The 18,495-nt window shown below is 44.0% G+C and overlaps 2 protein-coding genes across 2 annotated transcripts in view; one reads left to right on the plus strand and one right to left on the minus strand.

Moving 5' to 3' along the window:
- LOC120981622 (NACHT, LRR and PYD domains-containing protein 3-like) overlaps positions 1-18,495 on the plus strand; it is a 3,400,916-nt gene that overhangs the window by 461,716 nt on the left and 2,920,705 nt on the right. The gene's annotated exons all lie outside the window — the stretch shown is intronic.
- Positions 13,384-18,495, minus strand: part of LOC120981623 (NACHT, LRR and PYD domains-containing protein 12-like) — an 840,242-nt gene continuing 835,130 nt past the window's right edge. Inside the window, exon 11 of the mRNA XM_040411192.1 lies at positions 13,384-13,510. Within this exon, the coding sequence (XP_040267126.1) occupies positions 13,423-13,510 (88 nt within the window). The 3' untranslated portion in view covers positions 13,384-13,422. The remainder of the gene's footprint in view (positions 13,511-18,495) is intronic.

Raw genomic sequence — 18,495 nt, forward strand, 5'->3', positions numbered from 1 at the left:
GTTGTTTCTGACGAAGCTGGGCAGTCACCGGTCAGTTATAGGGCCATCTAGGGACAGACAGAGAGGGGTACAAGTGTAATAGTTGGATTACAGGGACATTCTCAGGGGAAGAGACTCAGCATCTGTCTCCCTCTTTTAATCTGTCCCTTTTTTTCCCAACTCACCCCTGAGTGAGCCAGCGAACACACCTCCTGGCTGTGAACATTTAACCATCTACCAGTGCACTGTGGTGGGTAGTTGTGTGTCGCCTCAGATTGAGGTGGTCTGTTATATTATCAATTGTGGGCCTATTATTTTAAAGATTACTAATAAAAATACATTTTAAGGTTTCCCATTATTCAATTTATTTCCTAAAATTCTATTTGTCCTTTTAATGATTAGGACATGAGGGAATCTGAAATCTTCAGATCCAGATCCAGATCCATAACAAATCACAATCATGACCCTGGTAACGTCACCTTGTATTCATTGCTTCTCGGACTCATGACCATTTTTTTGAACTGTCAATAATAAACAAAAGCTTTAGGGGCTTTTTTCTCTTTACAGGGTGATCCTTTTTGTTAGGAAATATTTCTAGTCTATTTTACTATCCAGATCCACAACAAACAAAAAAAAATTCTGCTTTGGAATATGTACCCATGTCCCCTGGAAAGGGAGACTGGAATAAAAAAATCCTCCAAAGGGAGGCAGAATGGATTTTTAGATGCAAGTCACAAGCATCCCTAGGTTTAAATGAGAGACTATCCTTCTCATGCTTCATTGAATAGTGTAAATGTGGTCTGTATACCAACCCCACAGCTGGGAAAGAGAAACTGGTCTAACTGTGGGATTGGATTATATTCTAGATAGATGTTGTGGATCTGGATAGTAAAATAGACTACACTGCGTGCAGAATTATTAGGCAAATGAGTATTTTGACCACATCATCCTCTTTATGCATGTTGTCTTACTCCAAGCTGTATAGGCTCGAAAGCCTACTACCAATTAAGCATATTAGGTGATGTGCATCTCTGTAATGAGAAGGGGTGTGGTCTAATGACATCAACACCCTATATCAGGTGTGCATAATTATTAGGCAACTTCCTTTCCTTTTGCAAAATGGGTCAAAAGAAGGACTTGACAGGCTCAGAAAAGTCAAAAATAGTGAGATATCTTGCAGAGGGATGCAGCACTCTTAAAATTGCAAAGCTTCTGAAGTGTGATCATCGAACAATCAAGCGTTTCATTCAAAATAGTCAACAGGGTCGCAAGAAGCGTGTGGAAAAACCAAGGCGCAAAATAACTGCCCATGAACTGAGAAAAGTCAAGCGTTCAGCTGCCAAGATGCCACTTGCCACCAGTTTGGCCATATTTCAGAGCTGCAACATCACTGGAGTGCCCAAAAGCACAAGGTGTGCAATACTCAGAGACATGGCCAAGGTAAGAAAGGCTGAAAGACGACCACCACTGAACAAGACACACAAGCTGAAACGTCAAGACTGGGCCAAGTAATATCTCAAGACTGATTTTTCTAAGGTTTTATGGACTGATGAAATGAGAGTGAGTCTTGATGGGCCAGATGGATGGGCCCGTGGCTGGATTGGTAAAGGGCAAAGAGCTCCAGTCCGACTCAGACGCCAGCAAGGTGGAGGTGGAGTACTGGTTTGGGCTGGTATCATCAAAGATGAGCTTGTGGGGCCTTTTTGGGTTGAGGATGGAGTCAAGCTCAACTCCCAGTCCTACTGCCAGTTTCTGGAAGACACCTTCTTCAAGCAGTGGTACAGGAAGAAGTCTGCATCCTTCAAGAAAAACATGATTTTCATGCAGGACAATGCTCCATCACACGCGTCCAAGTACTCCACAGCGTGGCTGGCAAGAAAGGGTATAAAAGAAGAAAATCTAATGACATGGCCTCCTTGTTCACCTGATCTGAACCCCATTGAGAACCTGTGGTCCATCATCAAATGTGAGATTTACAAGGAGGGAAAACAGTACACCTCTCTGAACAGTGTCTGGGAGGCTGTGGTTGCTGCTGCACGCAATGTTGATGGTGAACAGATCAAAACACTGACAGAATCCATGGATGGCAGGCTTTTGAGTGTCCTTGCAAAGAAAGGTGGCTATATTGGTCACTGATTTTGTTTTTGTTTTGTTTTTGAATGTCAGAAATGTATATTTGTGAATGTTGAGATGTTATATTGGTTTCACTGGTAAAAATAAATAATTGAAATGGGTATATATTTGTTTTTTGTTAAGTTGCCTAATAATTATGCACAGTAATAGTCACCTGCACACACAGATATCCCCCTAAAATAGCTAAAACTAAAAACAAACTAAAAACTACTTCCAAAAATATTCAGCTTTGATATTAATGAGTTTTTTGGGTTCATTGAGAACATGGTTGTTGTTCAATAATAAAATTAATCCTCAAAAATACAACTTGCCTAATAATTCTGCACTCCCTGTAGAAATATTTCCTAACAAAAAGGAAAGAGAAAAAAGCCCCTAAATCTTTTGTTTAGTTTATTATTGACAGTTCAAAAAAATGGTCATGAGTGCGAGAAGCAATGAATACAAGGTGACGTTACCAGGGTCATGATTGTGATTTGTTATGAATTTGTATCTGAAGATTTCAGATTCCCTCATGTCCTAATCATTAAAAGGACAAATACAATTTTAGCATCAGTAGTCACTGGGGGACCCCTCCCCCCTGGTAGGAGGCATATCAGGGGTTAAACTGTTTGCCGCATAGCCCTTAAGGAGCGTTATCGTCTCCACTTACTCTTAGTAATCGCTAGAGGCCGGCGTCCTAGGGATTCGTAGAACCGGAAGTGACGACTGCGTTCCACCAACCGGAAGTAAGGTTGCGGCGTGCGTTCCACGGGCCGGAAGGGCCTGAGGAGCGCGGATTTTTAAAGAACAGAATTCCCCTGTATGACACTGCCATATCGACCCTGGGAGGAGGTCTGTTGTACCATCACTGATTATGATGTCTGTAATATGTATTTAAGATGACAAATGTAATAGTGTATATACACTGATCATGTCATCCACCTGGACACTGCAATAAGTGTCATTGTATACATCACTGTATAGACACTAATTACTGGAACCGAGACCCCCTGAGGAGCCCTTGAGTGGGCGAAACGCGTTGGGCATTGTATTGCATAACAATCATCTCTATTGTGGCAGTATCATATTTTTGTTAATTGTTTACCCTACATTATCACTGTTAGGGTGTTACAGGGAAAGGAGAGAAGGTACGCCAATTAGGGGCATTTATTTTAAAGATAAATAATAAAAAGTATATTTTAAAAGGGTCCGTGCATTGTCTTTCTCCCTGTCAGCTACTGGGCCGCTGGAGACGCCTTTCATCCGTGGTGATGGATGAACAGGAGGTCTCTGCCCTGTCACGATGTTGAGGGCGGTGCAGGGATTCCTAGACTTCTAGGTTCGTGGGTATGAGTCCCCTTACCATTGAAGGCGCTCATACAGCCAGGAGACTAGGGCTATTTTAGGGAAGCTTTAGGAGGTGACCAGCTCCCTTTTCCCTGCCTATGGCCTAGTATATGGTGACATTATACGGTGGGGAGTTTCCCCCACTCCCCACCGTGACAGGTATGTTTGTTTTGTCACTGAGTAGATATCCTCCTTATTTCTCGTGGGGTCATTTTGTACTCTTGTGGGTTTATGATTTTCTCCCTCCTGCCCCCCCAGATATGCAGAGATTCTATGGGAAGAAGGCAGCTCACAGGAACGAGGTCCAGAAGCGACAGCACGAGTTGTACGTCCGGGCAGAAGAGGCCGGGGAACAGGTGAGTGCACCCGGGGGTTATATTCTGTGGTATCTGGTGAGTTAAAGGGGTATTCTCACCTTATGTCATGACGTGTCCTTTTCCTTCAGCCCCCAGCTCCGCTGCTGGAACAGACCAGGAAGATTACCCAGAATGCATTGCTGAAGGCTTCCTCATATAACAGCTGCTGCACCAGAGGGATGTTACATTTTAAGGGTGTTCTGGCGAGGTTTTCTTTCCTACCCCTATTGGCTCTTGTGGGTTGTCATTCCTGGATCTAGCAGAGATGAGATCCGACAACTCAACTTCATCAAGCAGAGTTCCACTTTGTATCTCCCTGTTTATTCCAGGCCAGGAGATATGAGGAGGACGAGCAGTTCCAAGGTGGAGGAGCCGCGCCAATCCTCGCCATCTCCACAGAGCAGCAGTTCAGTATATACTCAGCCGGACCTGCACAAGACCCTAGCCGAGACCTCCAGTCCTGATCCAAGGAGCGGCTCCAAAGGTGAACATGCTGCTATAACCTGGGTATAAGTTATATATCTTCTTGTAGATAGTGATATGGAGCATGCTGGTATAATCTGGGTATCTTCTGTATAAAAAAAAATATTTTTTACAGCTGGTATAAGCTATACCTCTTGTACATATACAGTAATATGGGTTATGATGATATAACCTGGGTATAGATGTATGTGTACATTAAGTAGTTATCCCTATTTCTCAGGTATGTTTAGACAGTCTCAATCCCAGAAAACCAGTAAAACTAAGAACAAGATTCAGAAAGGTGAGGATTCGAATGACGACCCTGAGAGAAGGCGAGTAATGGAGCACTATCGGTCTCTGAGGAGGTAAGCGTCTCTCTGCCTGGTACCGGTGAGGACTTTGGTGATACCTGTTCGGGCCCCTTGTGGTAGTTGCTCTCACGTTCTCTCCACAGCTCTGGGTGGATTCCAGATGGCACAGGGAAATGGGTAAAAGATGAAAATGTGGAGTTTGATTCTAATGAGGAGGAACCTCCAGCAATGCCACGACCATGACACAAGGTCAGGGACAGAGATGCAGAGCGCTCGGCTCCACCTCCATCACTGGGAACCTGCTTATCTAGTGCTGTACACCTCTTAACTTGAAGCTCATCTCATGGCCTGCTAGAGGGTGCTGTATCTATAAGAATTATTTTCTGTAAGGTAAAATATATACGAGCATTTGTATTTATTGTACTGAAAATAACTTGAAAAATAAAACTATTTTTGTTTATTCCTTTTTGTCGTTTGTTGAGTATTCAGATGTACTGAACTATCAGGAAGTGATATGTCACATTGTTATGAGATAAAGGCCATCCAAGACCGATGGAAAAAATGTTGATTGTTTATTTTATGTGTCAAGAATGAAGATGAAGACCACCATGACGTGTGAATTGCTAAATATATCAGTTTGAAGAATTATTACCGATTGAGTAGATGTTGAGTTGAGACAGTGTTATCATTTAGTTGAGCTTATTATACAGACAATACGATATGATATAGGGTTTAGAAAAATGTATTCTGCTTTGGCAGAGGACCTTTATGGATCTTTGGGCAATCTTATTTATAGGCAGTGTTGGACTGACAAGAGACCTAATGTTTAATCCATCTGATGCGGGGTGGTGGGACGTAAAACGCTCTCTACCCTATCACCGGCTGTCATTGAGTTATTTTCGACTCCATTAAAACCCTTGGATTTAGCTACATGAAGTGAATTTATTTTGAACCTGAGTTATTTCTTCGAGAATATGTGGTCGCTCCTTTCCCCCAAGTTGCGACAGAGTTTAAAGAGGGGTACTTTTGGAGTTTATATGGCCATACCGTCAGAAACAGATAAGAAGGCTTTTGTGTTCTGGGCCTGCTAATAGACGCTGGACAGTATTCCATTTTGCACAGAAGCGCCATTTTTTCCTCAAACAAATCTTTCCATAAACTGACACCTTTGTTTGACACACACGAAAACGCACCATTACCTGTTGATTGGCACCCATACCTGTTGATGTGCATGGATACACACCTGACTGAAGAATGAAGGATCATGACTGCTGCCAGGAAGGAAAACAGCAAGGGTCCATTGTGATGTCATCATCCATAGATGCTGAAGGGTTCCATTGTGACACGCTCAGTGTTCCATCTATTGAAATTTTCACGGAGGCTGCCATATTGATTTTATGGAGGCAGCCATTTTGTTTTGCAGTTAAACAGAGCTGTCATTTCAATGGATAAGAAATGCTGCGAAGGGTTAGGATTGCAGCCACAGAAGTCAGCATGGATGTATTCTAGTCTCTGAGCACTATTATTTATAGCTACAATGAAATTCTGCGTTAGAACCTGCTTTTGGATTCCTGGAGCAGGTAGAGCAATTGCAGAGGTGCTAAGTACATTCCATAATAGCACAGAACTTTGATTGGACAACAGGCGCATTCTCATTCTGCCAGCTACAAAAATCCATAAAGGGTATGGTATCTCATGATAGGTGGTGAGTTGCAGATGATAAAATGATCTGCACCTGCATTGCAGTGGCCAAAAAGCAAAAACCAGAAAAGGCATAGCTCCGTCAGTGGCCGCTTCTTTCCCCCAAGTTGCGACGTAGGGTAAAGAGGGGTACTCTTGGGGTTTATATGGCCATACCATCAGAAACAGATAAGAAGGCTTTTGTGTTCTGGGCCTGCTAATAGACGCTGGACAGTATTCCATTTTGCACAGAAGCGACAATTTTTCCTCAAACAAATCTTTCCATAAACTGAAACCTTTGTTTGACACACACAAAAACGCATCACATCAATAAACCTAAGTGTAGATCCTACATGAAATGACACTTCAGGTGACATCTCAAGTACAATCGGTCAGGCTATCCACCGACGCCACTGAAAGTCTAGCGCTTTCTTGGCACAACAATACAAGTAAGAGTAAATTTTCAGCGATTTTTGCACAATCTTCACGATCTCTTGGATCCGGTTCTGTAGTTAGGGATGGACACACAATTCAATCCGATCCTGTTCGCAGTGACGCCACTTAATGCAATGAGCGGGACACTGGGTCAGTGGGAATGCTATGCAGTGGGTCAGTATATATGTGTAATAGTTTGTGACGCCAATTGCAGCTTGCGCAGGTACTGTAGCAGGGCCCTTTAAGGTGTAATAAGCTCACGTACCAGGTGAGGAATGCCAGAGGGGGATAATGTCTCTGTGTAGCAGATATGGTAGTGTCAACGGTGTCTCCTACCTGTGGTACGGCTGGACTCCTGTATCCTAGCTCACATGCAATAAATGGAGTGTGGTTAATAGGAGTAATTGAGGAATGATGGAAATCCACACAAATAATAGGGTCCAACTTGTCTTTACTTGGTGGTATGCAGCTTTGATCCATACAGGTACAGCAATAGTCTAGGATCCCAGCAGGTATTGGCAATATGTGGCAGGAATTTATATCTATTCTGCATCTTGTACATACACCTAGTAGAATCTGGCAGGTATCTATCTTCTGCTCTGTCTTTAGTCTGCTTGATATGGGTCTGACTAGCTGATGAGGTACTTATCTTCTCTTTGGATCTGTACTTACAGAACTTCTCGCAGGGAATGGTGTTGTCTTCCTGGAGATCTATATGTCTGTGAAGAGCTGCTTTCCTTGTCCACCAGCTGAGGTAGGGGACTCAGGCTGGGAAGGTTGATCTTGGGCCTCAGCCGAGGCTTGGATCCTAGGTTGGGATCACTGTTTCTGGGAGCTCCTACTAACACAGCCTACCCCAACAGGGGGGTGGCTCACACACTGACTAGAACTTTCCTTCCTCCCCCTGAAGTAGGATGTGGGAACATTCCACTCCTCCTCAGGAAGGGGGGAGCTAGCCTGGAATGGTCTATTCCAGCCTTGAAGCTAACTCTGACCTGCTGCATACTGCTGCCACCTGCTGGTGTACATTGAGAACTACAGCATATATATAAAACAGGCATAGAAATGCATACATTGGCAATGCACGGTTAGATTACCTAAGGTGGAAATACCCATTTACACCTAACATTATGAAGCAGGGTGGAAGAAGTTTAGTGACATACTTCAGGATGTTACATATGCAGTAGCCACGCCTCTTCCTTGTGAGACGCTGGATGACAGTGACAGTCCACAGGAGCTTCCCTCACCAGGAGACAGTCTGCATCACCCAGCACATCTGTATCTAACCCTATCATGTGTGGTATTTAGTTTTTGCAGGAGACTAGACTTTTGGCAGAAGTAAAAAAGCCAGGAGGGAATTTCGACGAGGGTCCTCCTACTGGTCTCTTGTGGCCGAGCCGTATAGCGGAGTGGCGGTTCTTTTTACTGCACCGTTCAAATGCTGAAGTATAATCGAGTTAGAAATGGAGAGGTGTTTAATCTTAGGGACAAGAAGGGACAAGAGTTGAGATTCATTAACATCTATGGATCCCAGACAAATTAGGACTGTAAAAGTCTCTTCATGAGAATTAAGCCTTTCCTTCTTACAGGTTGACAAGTTATCTTTGGAGGGGACTTTAAAGAGTAACTACCAATTCGTTTTTTTTTTTTTTTTTTTGCTAATGTGTAGGGACAGTGTCAGGGCACATTTTTCTAATATACTTTATTTGGGGTAAAAAACTGGGGCTGAAATGTCCCTTAGCAGTGCTCTCGGACATCCATCTTCTATCAGCATAGGAGAGACGGGCTGTGCGGGAGCTGCGGCCTCTGCCTGCCCTGCTCACCACATCCTGGTGGAGACAGGAGCCTTATGTGTTTATCAAGTAAATATACATTCCCCCTTTTTATAAAATATGATGGACTTGTGCACTATGTATAAGCTCACGGACCAGCGTGGCCGGCGGTGTCAGCAAGCTTTCCACCTGCACTCCCGGCGCGCTGACTAATGAACCAGCCGCCGGGAGCGATTCCTGTGTGAGCGGTAAGCGCCCACTACACGCAGTGCAAGGAGTCAGATGTTGCTTAGTGTTAAAAAGTTTGCCACAACAGGCTATTGGCCTCTACTATTGTCCCTCCTTGGACTTTTAAAAAGTTAGTATCCCTAGGTGCAATGATATCAAAGCTGACGGTGAAAACCCTGGTCCCATAGAAAATCTCACATGACTGGACTCCGACCTGAGACCGGCTACAGATTTCAATACAACTTTTTTTTTTAACTCGTTTTATTGGAGAGTAAACACATAAGGTAAAGCAATGTTACATCCATTAGAGATTATAAATGTTTACATGTCGTTTACAGTGAATAAAGCCTTGATCAAGTATATTTACAACTGTGCATACATGGTGTTATACATTATTGTAGGCTCATTATGACAGATTGCATATGTCTGGATTGGAAAACTGTCAAGGGTGATGTGCACCACGCTCCCCACACCTTCCAAAACTTCTGCGGGCACCCCCTGTTTTTAAACACCACATTTTGATAGGGGACAATTTGGTTAACCAGAGATCTCCTCTGATTCACAGTGGGTGGCCGGTCTGCCATCCATCTAATTGCAATGGCTTTCCTTGCCAGGAACAATGTCTCTCTTAAAAATATTCTATTATGGTGAGTCCATATATCTTCCTCCAGAATTCCTAGCAAACGTGCTTTAGGGTCATGGGGAACCGGACTAGAAAGCAGAGTAGATAGCATATTAGTGACCTCCTGCCAATAGGACTTGATGTAGTTACAGTCCCAGATCATATGCCAGAAGTCATTTATCTGTGCGCATCTGTGGCACCTAGTGTGCGATAGTTTACCCATCTTGTATAGTCTAGTGGGGGTCTATGTAGAATAAATAATTGTATTAGCCTGTTGTTGGCAGAGGGTGAGACATATAGTGGTGATTCTAATGCTTCCTGCCATTCCTCCGCAGGTAAAAGAGACATTTTCCCTCCATTTAGATTCAACCTTCAGCTGATTTAAAGCCATGTGGTTGCTCAATAAATGGGTATATAGAATAGATCTAATACCCTTTGGTCCTTGTGTGGTGAGAACTCCTGTCAGGGGGTACTTAGAAATAGCCCGTCTACCATCTCAAAACTGTGCGTGAAGAGCGTGGCGCACCTGTAGATATCTATAGAAGTGAATGCGCGGGAGTCCAGATTTTCCCTGTATTTGTGTGAATGAACATCATAAAAATCTTTTAGCGTGAGCATTCTCTACTCCTTCCAAATTTCCGCCCCCTCGTGGTTTTGCATATGAGGAAACATTGGGTTGTCCCATAATGGAATGGCATCCACCCAATCCTTGTACTGGTGAAGCCTCGCTGCGTTCCACACCTGATGTGCCAGCCTATGTATGGGGAGGGCACGTCCAGCAAACAAGTGAATGCTCTCCAGCACTGGCCATAATGTGGATAACTGCAGGTATTTGGGGTTAGTTCATGTGATATTTTTATAGATCAGGTCGCTACGGACGTGGAAATACCTAATATGTATACCTTTTTTTTATTTATTTAAGTTTTACACAATAAAAGTATAGTGTCTCTATAGTCTGAGAGCCAAAGTTCTTTTATTTTTTGGGCAACTGTCTTAGGTAGGGTATAATTTTTGCGGGATGAGATGACGGTTTGATTGGCACTATTTTGGGGTGCATATGACTTTTTGATCGCTTGCTATTACACTTTTTGTGATGTAAGGCGACTTAGTGAAATGGCTTTTTTGACAGTTTTTATTTTTGGTTAGGTCATGTGGTATTTTTATACAGCAGGTTGTTACGGACATTTTTGAAACAAAAAAATTCATGTTTAAGGGTACTTTCACACTTGTGTTTTTCTTTTCCGGCATAGAGTTCCGTCCTAGGGGCTCTATATCGAAAAAAAAACTGATTAGTTTTATCCCCATGCATTCTAAATGGAGAGCATTCCGTTCAGGATGCATCAGGATGTCTTCAGTTTAGTCTTTTTGACTGATCAGGCCAAAGATAAAACCGCAGCATGTTACGGTTTTATCTCCGGAAAAAAAAACTGAAGTCTTGCCTGAATACGGCATTTTTTTCCATAGGAATGTATGCACAGACCGAAAAAAAGGTGAAAAAGTAAATGCCGGATCAGTTTTTCCGGATGACATCGGAAGGACGGATTCGTCATTTCAATGCATTTTTCTGACTGATCGGCCATTTTTAAGACTGATCAGGATCCTGAACAGTCTTACAAATGCCATCAGTTGGCATACATTTTGCCGTAGCCGGCAGGCAGTTCTGGCGACAGAACTGCCTGCTGGATCTCTCTGCAGCAAGTGTGTAAGTAGCCTTAGTGTCTCCATATTGAGAGCCATAGTTTTTTTCTTTTTTGGGCCATTGTCTTAGGTAGGGGCTCATTTTTTGCGGGATGAGGTGACTGTTAGATTGGCACTACGTTGGGGGGCCTACACCTTTTTGATCGCTTGGTGTTGCACTTTTAGTGATGTAAGGTGACAAGAAAATGTTTTTTTAGCACAGTTTTTATTTTTTCGGTGTTCACCTGAGGGGTTAGTTCATGTGATATTTTTATAGAGCCGGTCATTAAGGACGCGGCGATACCTAATATTTCTACTTTTTTTTCCCTATTTAAAAAAATAATAATTTACTTTATTTTGGGAAAAGGATGCTTTTATTTATTTATTTTTGTTGAAACTTTACAATTTTTTTGGGAAAAACTTTTTTTTAACTTCTTTTTTCACTTTATTTTTTATCCCACTCTGGGACTTCAACTTTTGGGGGTCTGACCCCCTTTACAATGCATTACAATACTTCTCTAATGCATTGGCTGTAAGTGTATTGCACACTGTAATACACTTACAGCTTCCTGCCTTTCCAGGGGGCCGAATCTCACAGGCTATCACGGCATCGGCTGCCTTCCCTGCCATTGGGTCTCCGTTACAGCAGCACGGGGACCCGATGGCCACCCTGCACCCTGCAGTATCCCGCACTACGAAATCCGTTGTGTACCTCATCTGCTGCACCTCTTGTAGACTGCAGTACGTGGGATGCACTACTAATACCTTAAAAACCAGGATTCGGAAACATTTATCCGATGCAAACAATGAGAAGGCATTGAATGCCTCTGCGGTTTCTCGACACTGCAGGATGTTCACGGGGGTGATTTATCTTTTTTCACCTTCTGTGGAATTGAAGGGTATTTAAACCATACAGAGGGGGCGATCACAGGAAAAAGTTATTGGCAAGGGAAACCTTTTGGATTTTTATGCCTGAGACTAGATTTCCAACAGGTTTAAATAGGAGACAGAATGTTATTTATTATCATTGATGTTGGAAATGATACATATATTAATTTACCATCTTTATTTCTAGTATCTTTTCCATGGTGTTGATATTGCACATCCTGTGTGTGTCTGAACAGTGTCCTATTCACTTGTGCTGATGAATTGTTGTAGCACATTCCATCCACAGATGCCTGTCACCCTGGAGCTAACACCAGGTTTACTCCCACCTGTTGATGACGTTGCTTCTCTTGGGAGGTTAATCTCTTTTCTAATGCCTCATGCACACGACCATTATTCTGGTCCGCATCCGAGCCTCAGTTTTTCACTTCAATGGGGCCGCAAAAGATGCGGACAGCACTCCGTGTGCTGTCCGCATCCGTTGCTCCGTTCCGTGGCCCCGCAAAAAAATAAAATAACATGTCCTATTCTTGTCCGTTTTGCGGACAAGAATAGGCATTTCTACAATGGGCCGCCTGTTCTGTTCCGCAGATTGCAGAAGGCACACGGGCGGCTTTAGTGTTTTGCGGATACGCAAATTGCAGACCGCAAAAAACGGAACGGTCGTGTGCATGAGGCCTAACATGTATTTTAACTCCAGTTTTTCATGATCATGCCATTCTTTTTACAAAGGGCCTGGGTGCCCGAAACGCGTCAAGAAGGTTATGTTTTTTATTGCTTGAGTGTTTTTCTTCCAATAAAGTGACCAGTTTGGAATACGGCAGTGCTGTTTTTTTCTTTTTTTTCTCACTTGGATTCAAGTCTCTACCCACGGTGACACGCCGACAGCCTTGTGGGTATTGTGGTTCTCTGATTGAGCTGGTAAGGGGGAGATTCCCCGTATCGTGTTTTTATTCATACTGTAGTTCATATGTAGGCTGTCAGCTGGGCGTCCTCTCAAGTGGAGTCCATTTAGGACCATTTTATACCCTTTGTCTTCTTTTTGTCATTTTACACAGCACTCGCACTGTGTATGTACAGAAAAATACTGCACACCGCCATGTCACTTCTATTGGTCCTGGTGATCGGGAGACAGATGATGTGAACACTGGTTTGTCCGGGAGTCGCATCAAGTAAAAGATAAAATAGAAACTGAAATAACAGTTTGTGTGATTTGTTATTTACACCGTGTGCAATGTGCGGCCTCCTCCGGTGTGACAACCAGTATTATACTGCTGACAACCTACATGACCTTCAGGAGACGCTGCTACATCCCATAGGCCTGGATTTGGGCTCATTATGAAAGGATTTAGTTACTGGACATATAATTAGCTGGAGAAGAACATTTCTGGTATCATCTTTATTATAATATTAGACATTTCCTTATCTTCTGTAGATCACTGATATTACCCATAATGCACCAGGAGACGCTTCTAATATCAAACCTCTGAAGACTTCTTCATCACCAAAGTCCTGTTATCTGCTCATCACTGAGATGAATCCGGCTTCTTCTCTGTTCAGTAATATATCTCCATATTTGGTTTCTGCTTTTCCAGTTTTCTTAGGGCTTCCTTCTCATCTTCAGATAATCCATTGCCCATCAGACTAGAAGAGAAAACAGCGCCCCCAGCATTAGTGAGGTTGTATTGTGAGGTTTCCTCCTGACATCAGACCAGTCAGTGAAATAATCTCCTGAACATGGGATGTCTACAATCTTGTGTGTTTTGTAGATCTCCCCTTTGGTTCAGTGCTCTCATTAAGAGAAACTAAATCAGAGTCTTGCAGGTTTGATACCTTTTAATGGCTAACAAAAATAGAAGTAATGATGTTACATAGTGATCTTTCCAGACATTACCAATCCCTTCATCAGGTGTACTACAAGAATATATGAAGAAACAGCACTATATATCCAATAAGAACAGAGACATGGGGGAATGAATGGACATAGTGGGGGCACCAGGTCTCTGAGATAACATCAATTTAGAGACCATAAAACTTTCACACCCCTTATCTGTCAGATAATTCACAAGATCTTTGATATTCTGTTGTTTTTTTAAATGTCCCTTCATCCCCCCCCATGTCTCTGTTCTTATTGTTTCCTCATACATCCTTGTAGGACGCCTGATGAAGGGACTGGTGATGTCTGGAAAGCTCGCTATGTAACATCACTGAATCATCGTTTGCTGGCAGCAGATCAAGATTACAAAGCACGATCTGCCACCGACCCATGAGTTTTATTTCTGTTGACAGATTCCAATTACCCGGTGACCGAGCGTTTACTAGTTTATGCGGTAATAGACGGCAGTATTAAGCCTCATTCACACGTCTGTGTCCGTGCTCATATCCATGAAAAGGTGGTCTATGATGGTCAATGAAAAGATGCCTCGGTGAAGGATCGGTTTGTCAGTTTTTTGCTGTCCGTGTGTCATTCCTGTTTCACAGACACTGCGCAGCTGAAAAATAATTTTCTCGCTCGTATCATTAGGAGACACAGGAGACCATGGGTATAGCTGCTGGCACTAGGAGGCGACACTAAGCAAAAAAGTGTTAGCCCAGTTATACCCCTACCGAGCTAGTCAGTTTTAGCTTAGTGTCTGTAAGAGGCAGACCTTCCTGATTTGCAGGGCACCTATCCGCCATTTTTATCTATTATTTTAGTTTATTTTACCTTTTTCTCCTTTAGGCACCTTACCTCTCTGTTTTGCCGGGGAGGAAGGCCGGTGTCAGTTCCCTTCACCGCACAACCACCCCCAAGTGGACCAGGGCAGCCCAGCTCCCCTGCATCCCGCCAACAATGGGATCACCTGCATTTCTGCAGTCCCCCCTCCACTCCAGCCTCCCTACCACCTCGGTGCTAGCGGCTGAAGAGGTGACCCTACTGGTACCCCAAGGAGGGGTGAAGAGAAGAGGATGAAGATGGGGTAGGTATGGTGAACACCTCCCCCCTCCATTCCTCTCATCCTTCATTCCCCTCCTGGCCTGTGTTTTCTCCTCTTTATTTCACCTAGTGCTTGCGCCCCTCCACTTCCTTCCCTCCCGGGCCTGCCGGTACCATTTCCCAGCGGTCACATCCCCTCCTGGGCTGGCTGCTGCTTCTCACTACCGGGCATAGAGTATTCCCGTCCCATGTCTTTCGGACGGAAGTTCTTCTGGTTGGCTTGCTACTACTAGGCCCCAACTTCCATGCCGGTGTATGGGGGGGAGGGGACCGTCCCCAGTCATGAAATTTACTCACCCAGACGTTCCTCTCCTCTAGGAGCCTGCTGACCTCTGCCCCTGATCAGCAATAATTTCTAAAATTAAATAAATTAACCCCTTCCTTGTCTAGGGTTTAACGCCATGAATAATTAAAAATTAAATAAAAAATTAAAATGTAACCCCTTCCTGCCTCTTCACCAAGTTGAGGCTGGGGCTTCAGATTTCGCTTGGATGATTATTTAAAAAAAATATAAAGTTAACCGTGGTGCTATCCGGCACTGAACATAGTGAGTACTACAGCTTTAACCCCTTCTACAGGTGGTGCATGGCTACCTCCTCACTCCCAGTCACGCACTACCACTGGTTGCTGTACATCCTGTCATATTACCTTCCTTCTACAGGCGGAGTAATTGCACTACCACTGCATACCGTACATCCTGTCACATTACCTCTTTCCGCAAGTAATCAGACTAACAAGTGAAGTACTTGCATCAACATTGGATACTGTGGCTTTCCACAGGTGGAGTATTTGCAAGAGCTGGTGGCTACTACCGCATTAACCCCTCAGGAGTGGGATATACTTACAGTGCTGCCCATAATTATTCATACATCTGGCAAATTTTGTCTTAAAGTTACTTTTATTCAACCAGCAAGTAATTTTTTGACGGGAAATGACATAGGTGTCTCCCAAAAGATAAAAAGACGATGTACAAGAGGCATTGTGGAAAAAAAAAACATTTCTCAGCTTTTATTTACAATTGAACAAAAAATACAAGATGTTCCGCACTGTGGAAAATCTCAGAGAACGTGGTCGGAAGCCAAAAGTGACACCTGTGCTGGCCAGGAGGATAGTTAAAGAGTCGAAAAATAATCCAAGGATCACCACCAAGGCCATCCTGGTGAATCTGGGCTCTGCTGGTGGCAATGTCTCAAGGCAGACAATCCAACGGACACTGCAGAATGCAGACCAAGGAGGACGCCATTTCTCCAGATAAGGCACACAAAAGCTCGCTTGGCCTTTGCAAAAGCTCATCTGGACAAAGAAGAAGACTTCTGGTCTTATGTGTTATGGTCAGATGAAACAAAAATTGAATTGTTTGGTCACAATGATGTTTCCTTCATTTGGTGTAAAAAAGGAGAAGCCTTCAACCCAAAGAACCCCATCCCCACTGTCAAACATGGTGGTGGGAACCTAATGCTTTGGGGGGGGGGGGGGGTTCAGCCAATGGACCAGGGACCTAATCACAGTAAACGGCACCATGAAAAAAGAGCAATACATGAGGATTCTCAACGACAACATCAGGCAGTCTGCAGAGAAACTTGGCTTGGGCACCAGTGGACATTTCAGCATGACAATGACCCAAAACACACCGCAAAAGTGGTGAAGAAATGGTTAGCAGACAACAACATTAACGTTTTGGAGTGGCCCAGCCAGAGTCCAGACTTGAATCCAATTGAGAATCTGTGGAGGGAGCTAAAGATCAGGGTGATGGCAAGAAGACCCTCCAACCTGAAAGATTTGGAGCTCATTGCTAAAGATGAATGGGCAAAAATACCTGTGGAGACCTGCAAAAAGCTGGTCTGCAATTATAGGAAGCGTTTGATTGCTGTAATAGCCAATAAAGGCTTTTCTATTGATTATTGAGAAGGGTATGAATAATTTTTGACTGGACACTTTTTGCACAAATGTAAATAAAAGCTGAGAAATGTTTTTTTCCCACAATAATGCCTCTTGTACATCATCTTATTATCTTTTGGGAGAGATCTATGTCATTTCCCGTCAAAAAAATTACTTGCTTGTTGAATAAAAGTAACTTTAAGTCAAAATTTTCCAGGGGTATGAATAATTATGGGCAGCACTGTATATAAAAATATTATTTTAACCTCTTAAGGACACATGACGGAAATATTCTGTCATTATTCCCTTTTATTCCAGAAGTTGTGTCCTTAATTACATATGGTTTGTGATTCTGTTTGCCACCCTTTAGTGACTGTGTTTTAACCCCTTAAGGACTGAGCCAAATGTACATGTTGTGATCAAAACAAAACTTAAACAAAAACTAGAATTTGCGCTATATGTCTGTTCAGGCGTAATTTGTCTCTTTCATATTATAAGCTCCCCTTATATATAATTTACTTACAGTTCTGAAGACTCAGGGGTGCTGGCAGGCTTTGCCTCAGGGGGGCTGGCAGGCTTGGCATCCGTGGGGCTGGCAGGCTTGGCCTCAGGGGTGCTGGCAGGCTTGGCCTCAGGGGTGCTGACAGGCTTGGCCTCAGGGGTGCTGACAGGCTTGGCCTCAGGGGTGCTGACAGGCTTGGCCTCAGGGGTGCTGACAGGCTTGGCCTCAGGGGTGCTGACAGGCTTGGCCTCAGGTGTGCTAACAGGCTTGGCCTCAGGGGTGCTGGCTGGCTTGGCCGGGCAAAAGGAGTGTGGGAGACTGTGAGGCCTTTTTTCTCCAAGCTGCTTCGGAAAAAAAAAAAATTTCATTACACCTCAGGTCAAGCCACCAATCAGACCCCCAATGTTAATCAGACCTCAGCTAACAGCCCCAATAAGATCCCCAATGTTAATAAGACCCCAATAAGACCTCAGATCACACCTCAGGTCAGACCCCAATATGAATGACCCCCAATCAGACCTCAGATAAGAGCCCCATGCCTCATAGCAGCCCCCAGTAGCCTCATAGCAGCCCCCAGTAGCCTTATAGCAGCCCCCAGTAGCCTTATAGCAGCCCCCCGTAGCCTCATAGCAACCCCCAGTAGCCTTATAGCAAACCCCAGTAGCCTCTCCATCAGCCCCCAGTAGCCTCTCACCAGCCCCCAGTGTCTCTCACCAGCCGCCAGTGCCTCTCCATCAGCCCCCAGTGCCTCTCCATCAGCCCCCAGTGCCTCTCCACGAGCCCCCAGTGCCTCTCCACGAGCCCCCAGTGCCTCTCCACCAGCCCCCAGTGCCTCTTCATCAGCCCCCAGTGCCTCTCCACCAGCCCCCAGTGCCTCTCCACCAGCCCCCAGTGCCTCTCCATCAGCCCCCAGTGCCTCTGACCAGCGTCCCCCCAGTGCCTCTCCATCAGCCCCCTGTCTGTGCCTCTCCATCAGCCTCATAAAATATAAAATAAAAAGAGGAAAGTGGGCAGGGCTTCATAAAAATGTAACGCGCAATATCTCAGGAACCGAACCGGCACAAACGCTAATTTTTGCGACACAAACCAGCACAAACGAATGGTGTATTTCTTTTTGAAATTTAAGAACATGGGGTGGAAAATTGGTGGGGTTTCAGCAAATCAAGCACACAATATTTCGGAAACCAAAGTGGCGCAAATGTTCATTTTTGCAGCACAAACCAGCACAAACGCAGCACAAACGAATGGTGTATTTCTTTTTGAAATTTAAGA

Source organism: Bufo bufo, chromosome 11, assembly GCF_905171765.1.
Source record: "Bufo bufo chromosome 11, aBufBuf1.1, whole genome shotgun sequence".
Taxonomy (NCBI): Eukaryota; Metazoa; Chordata; class Amphibia; order Anura; family Bufonidae; genus Bufo; species Bufo bufo.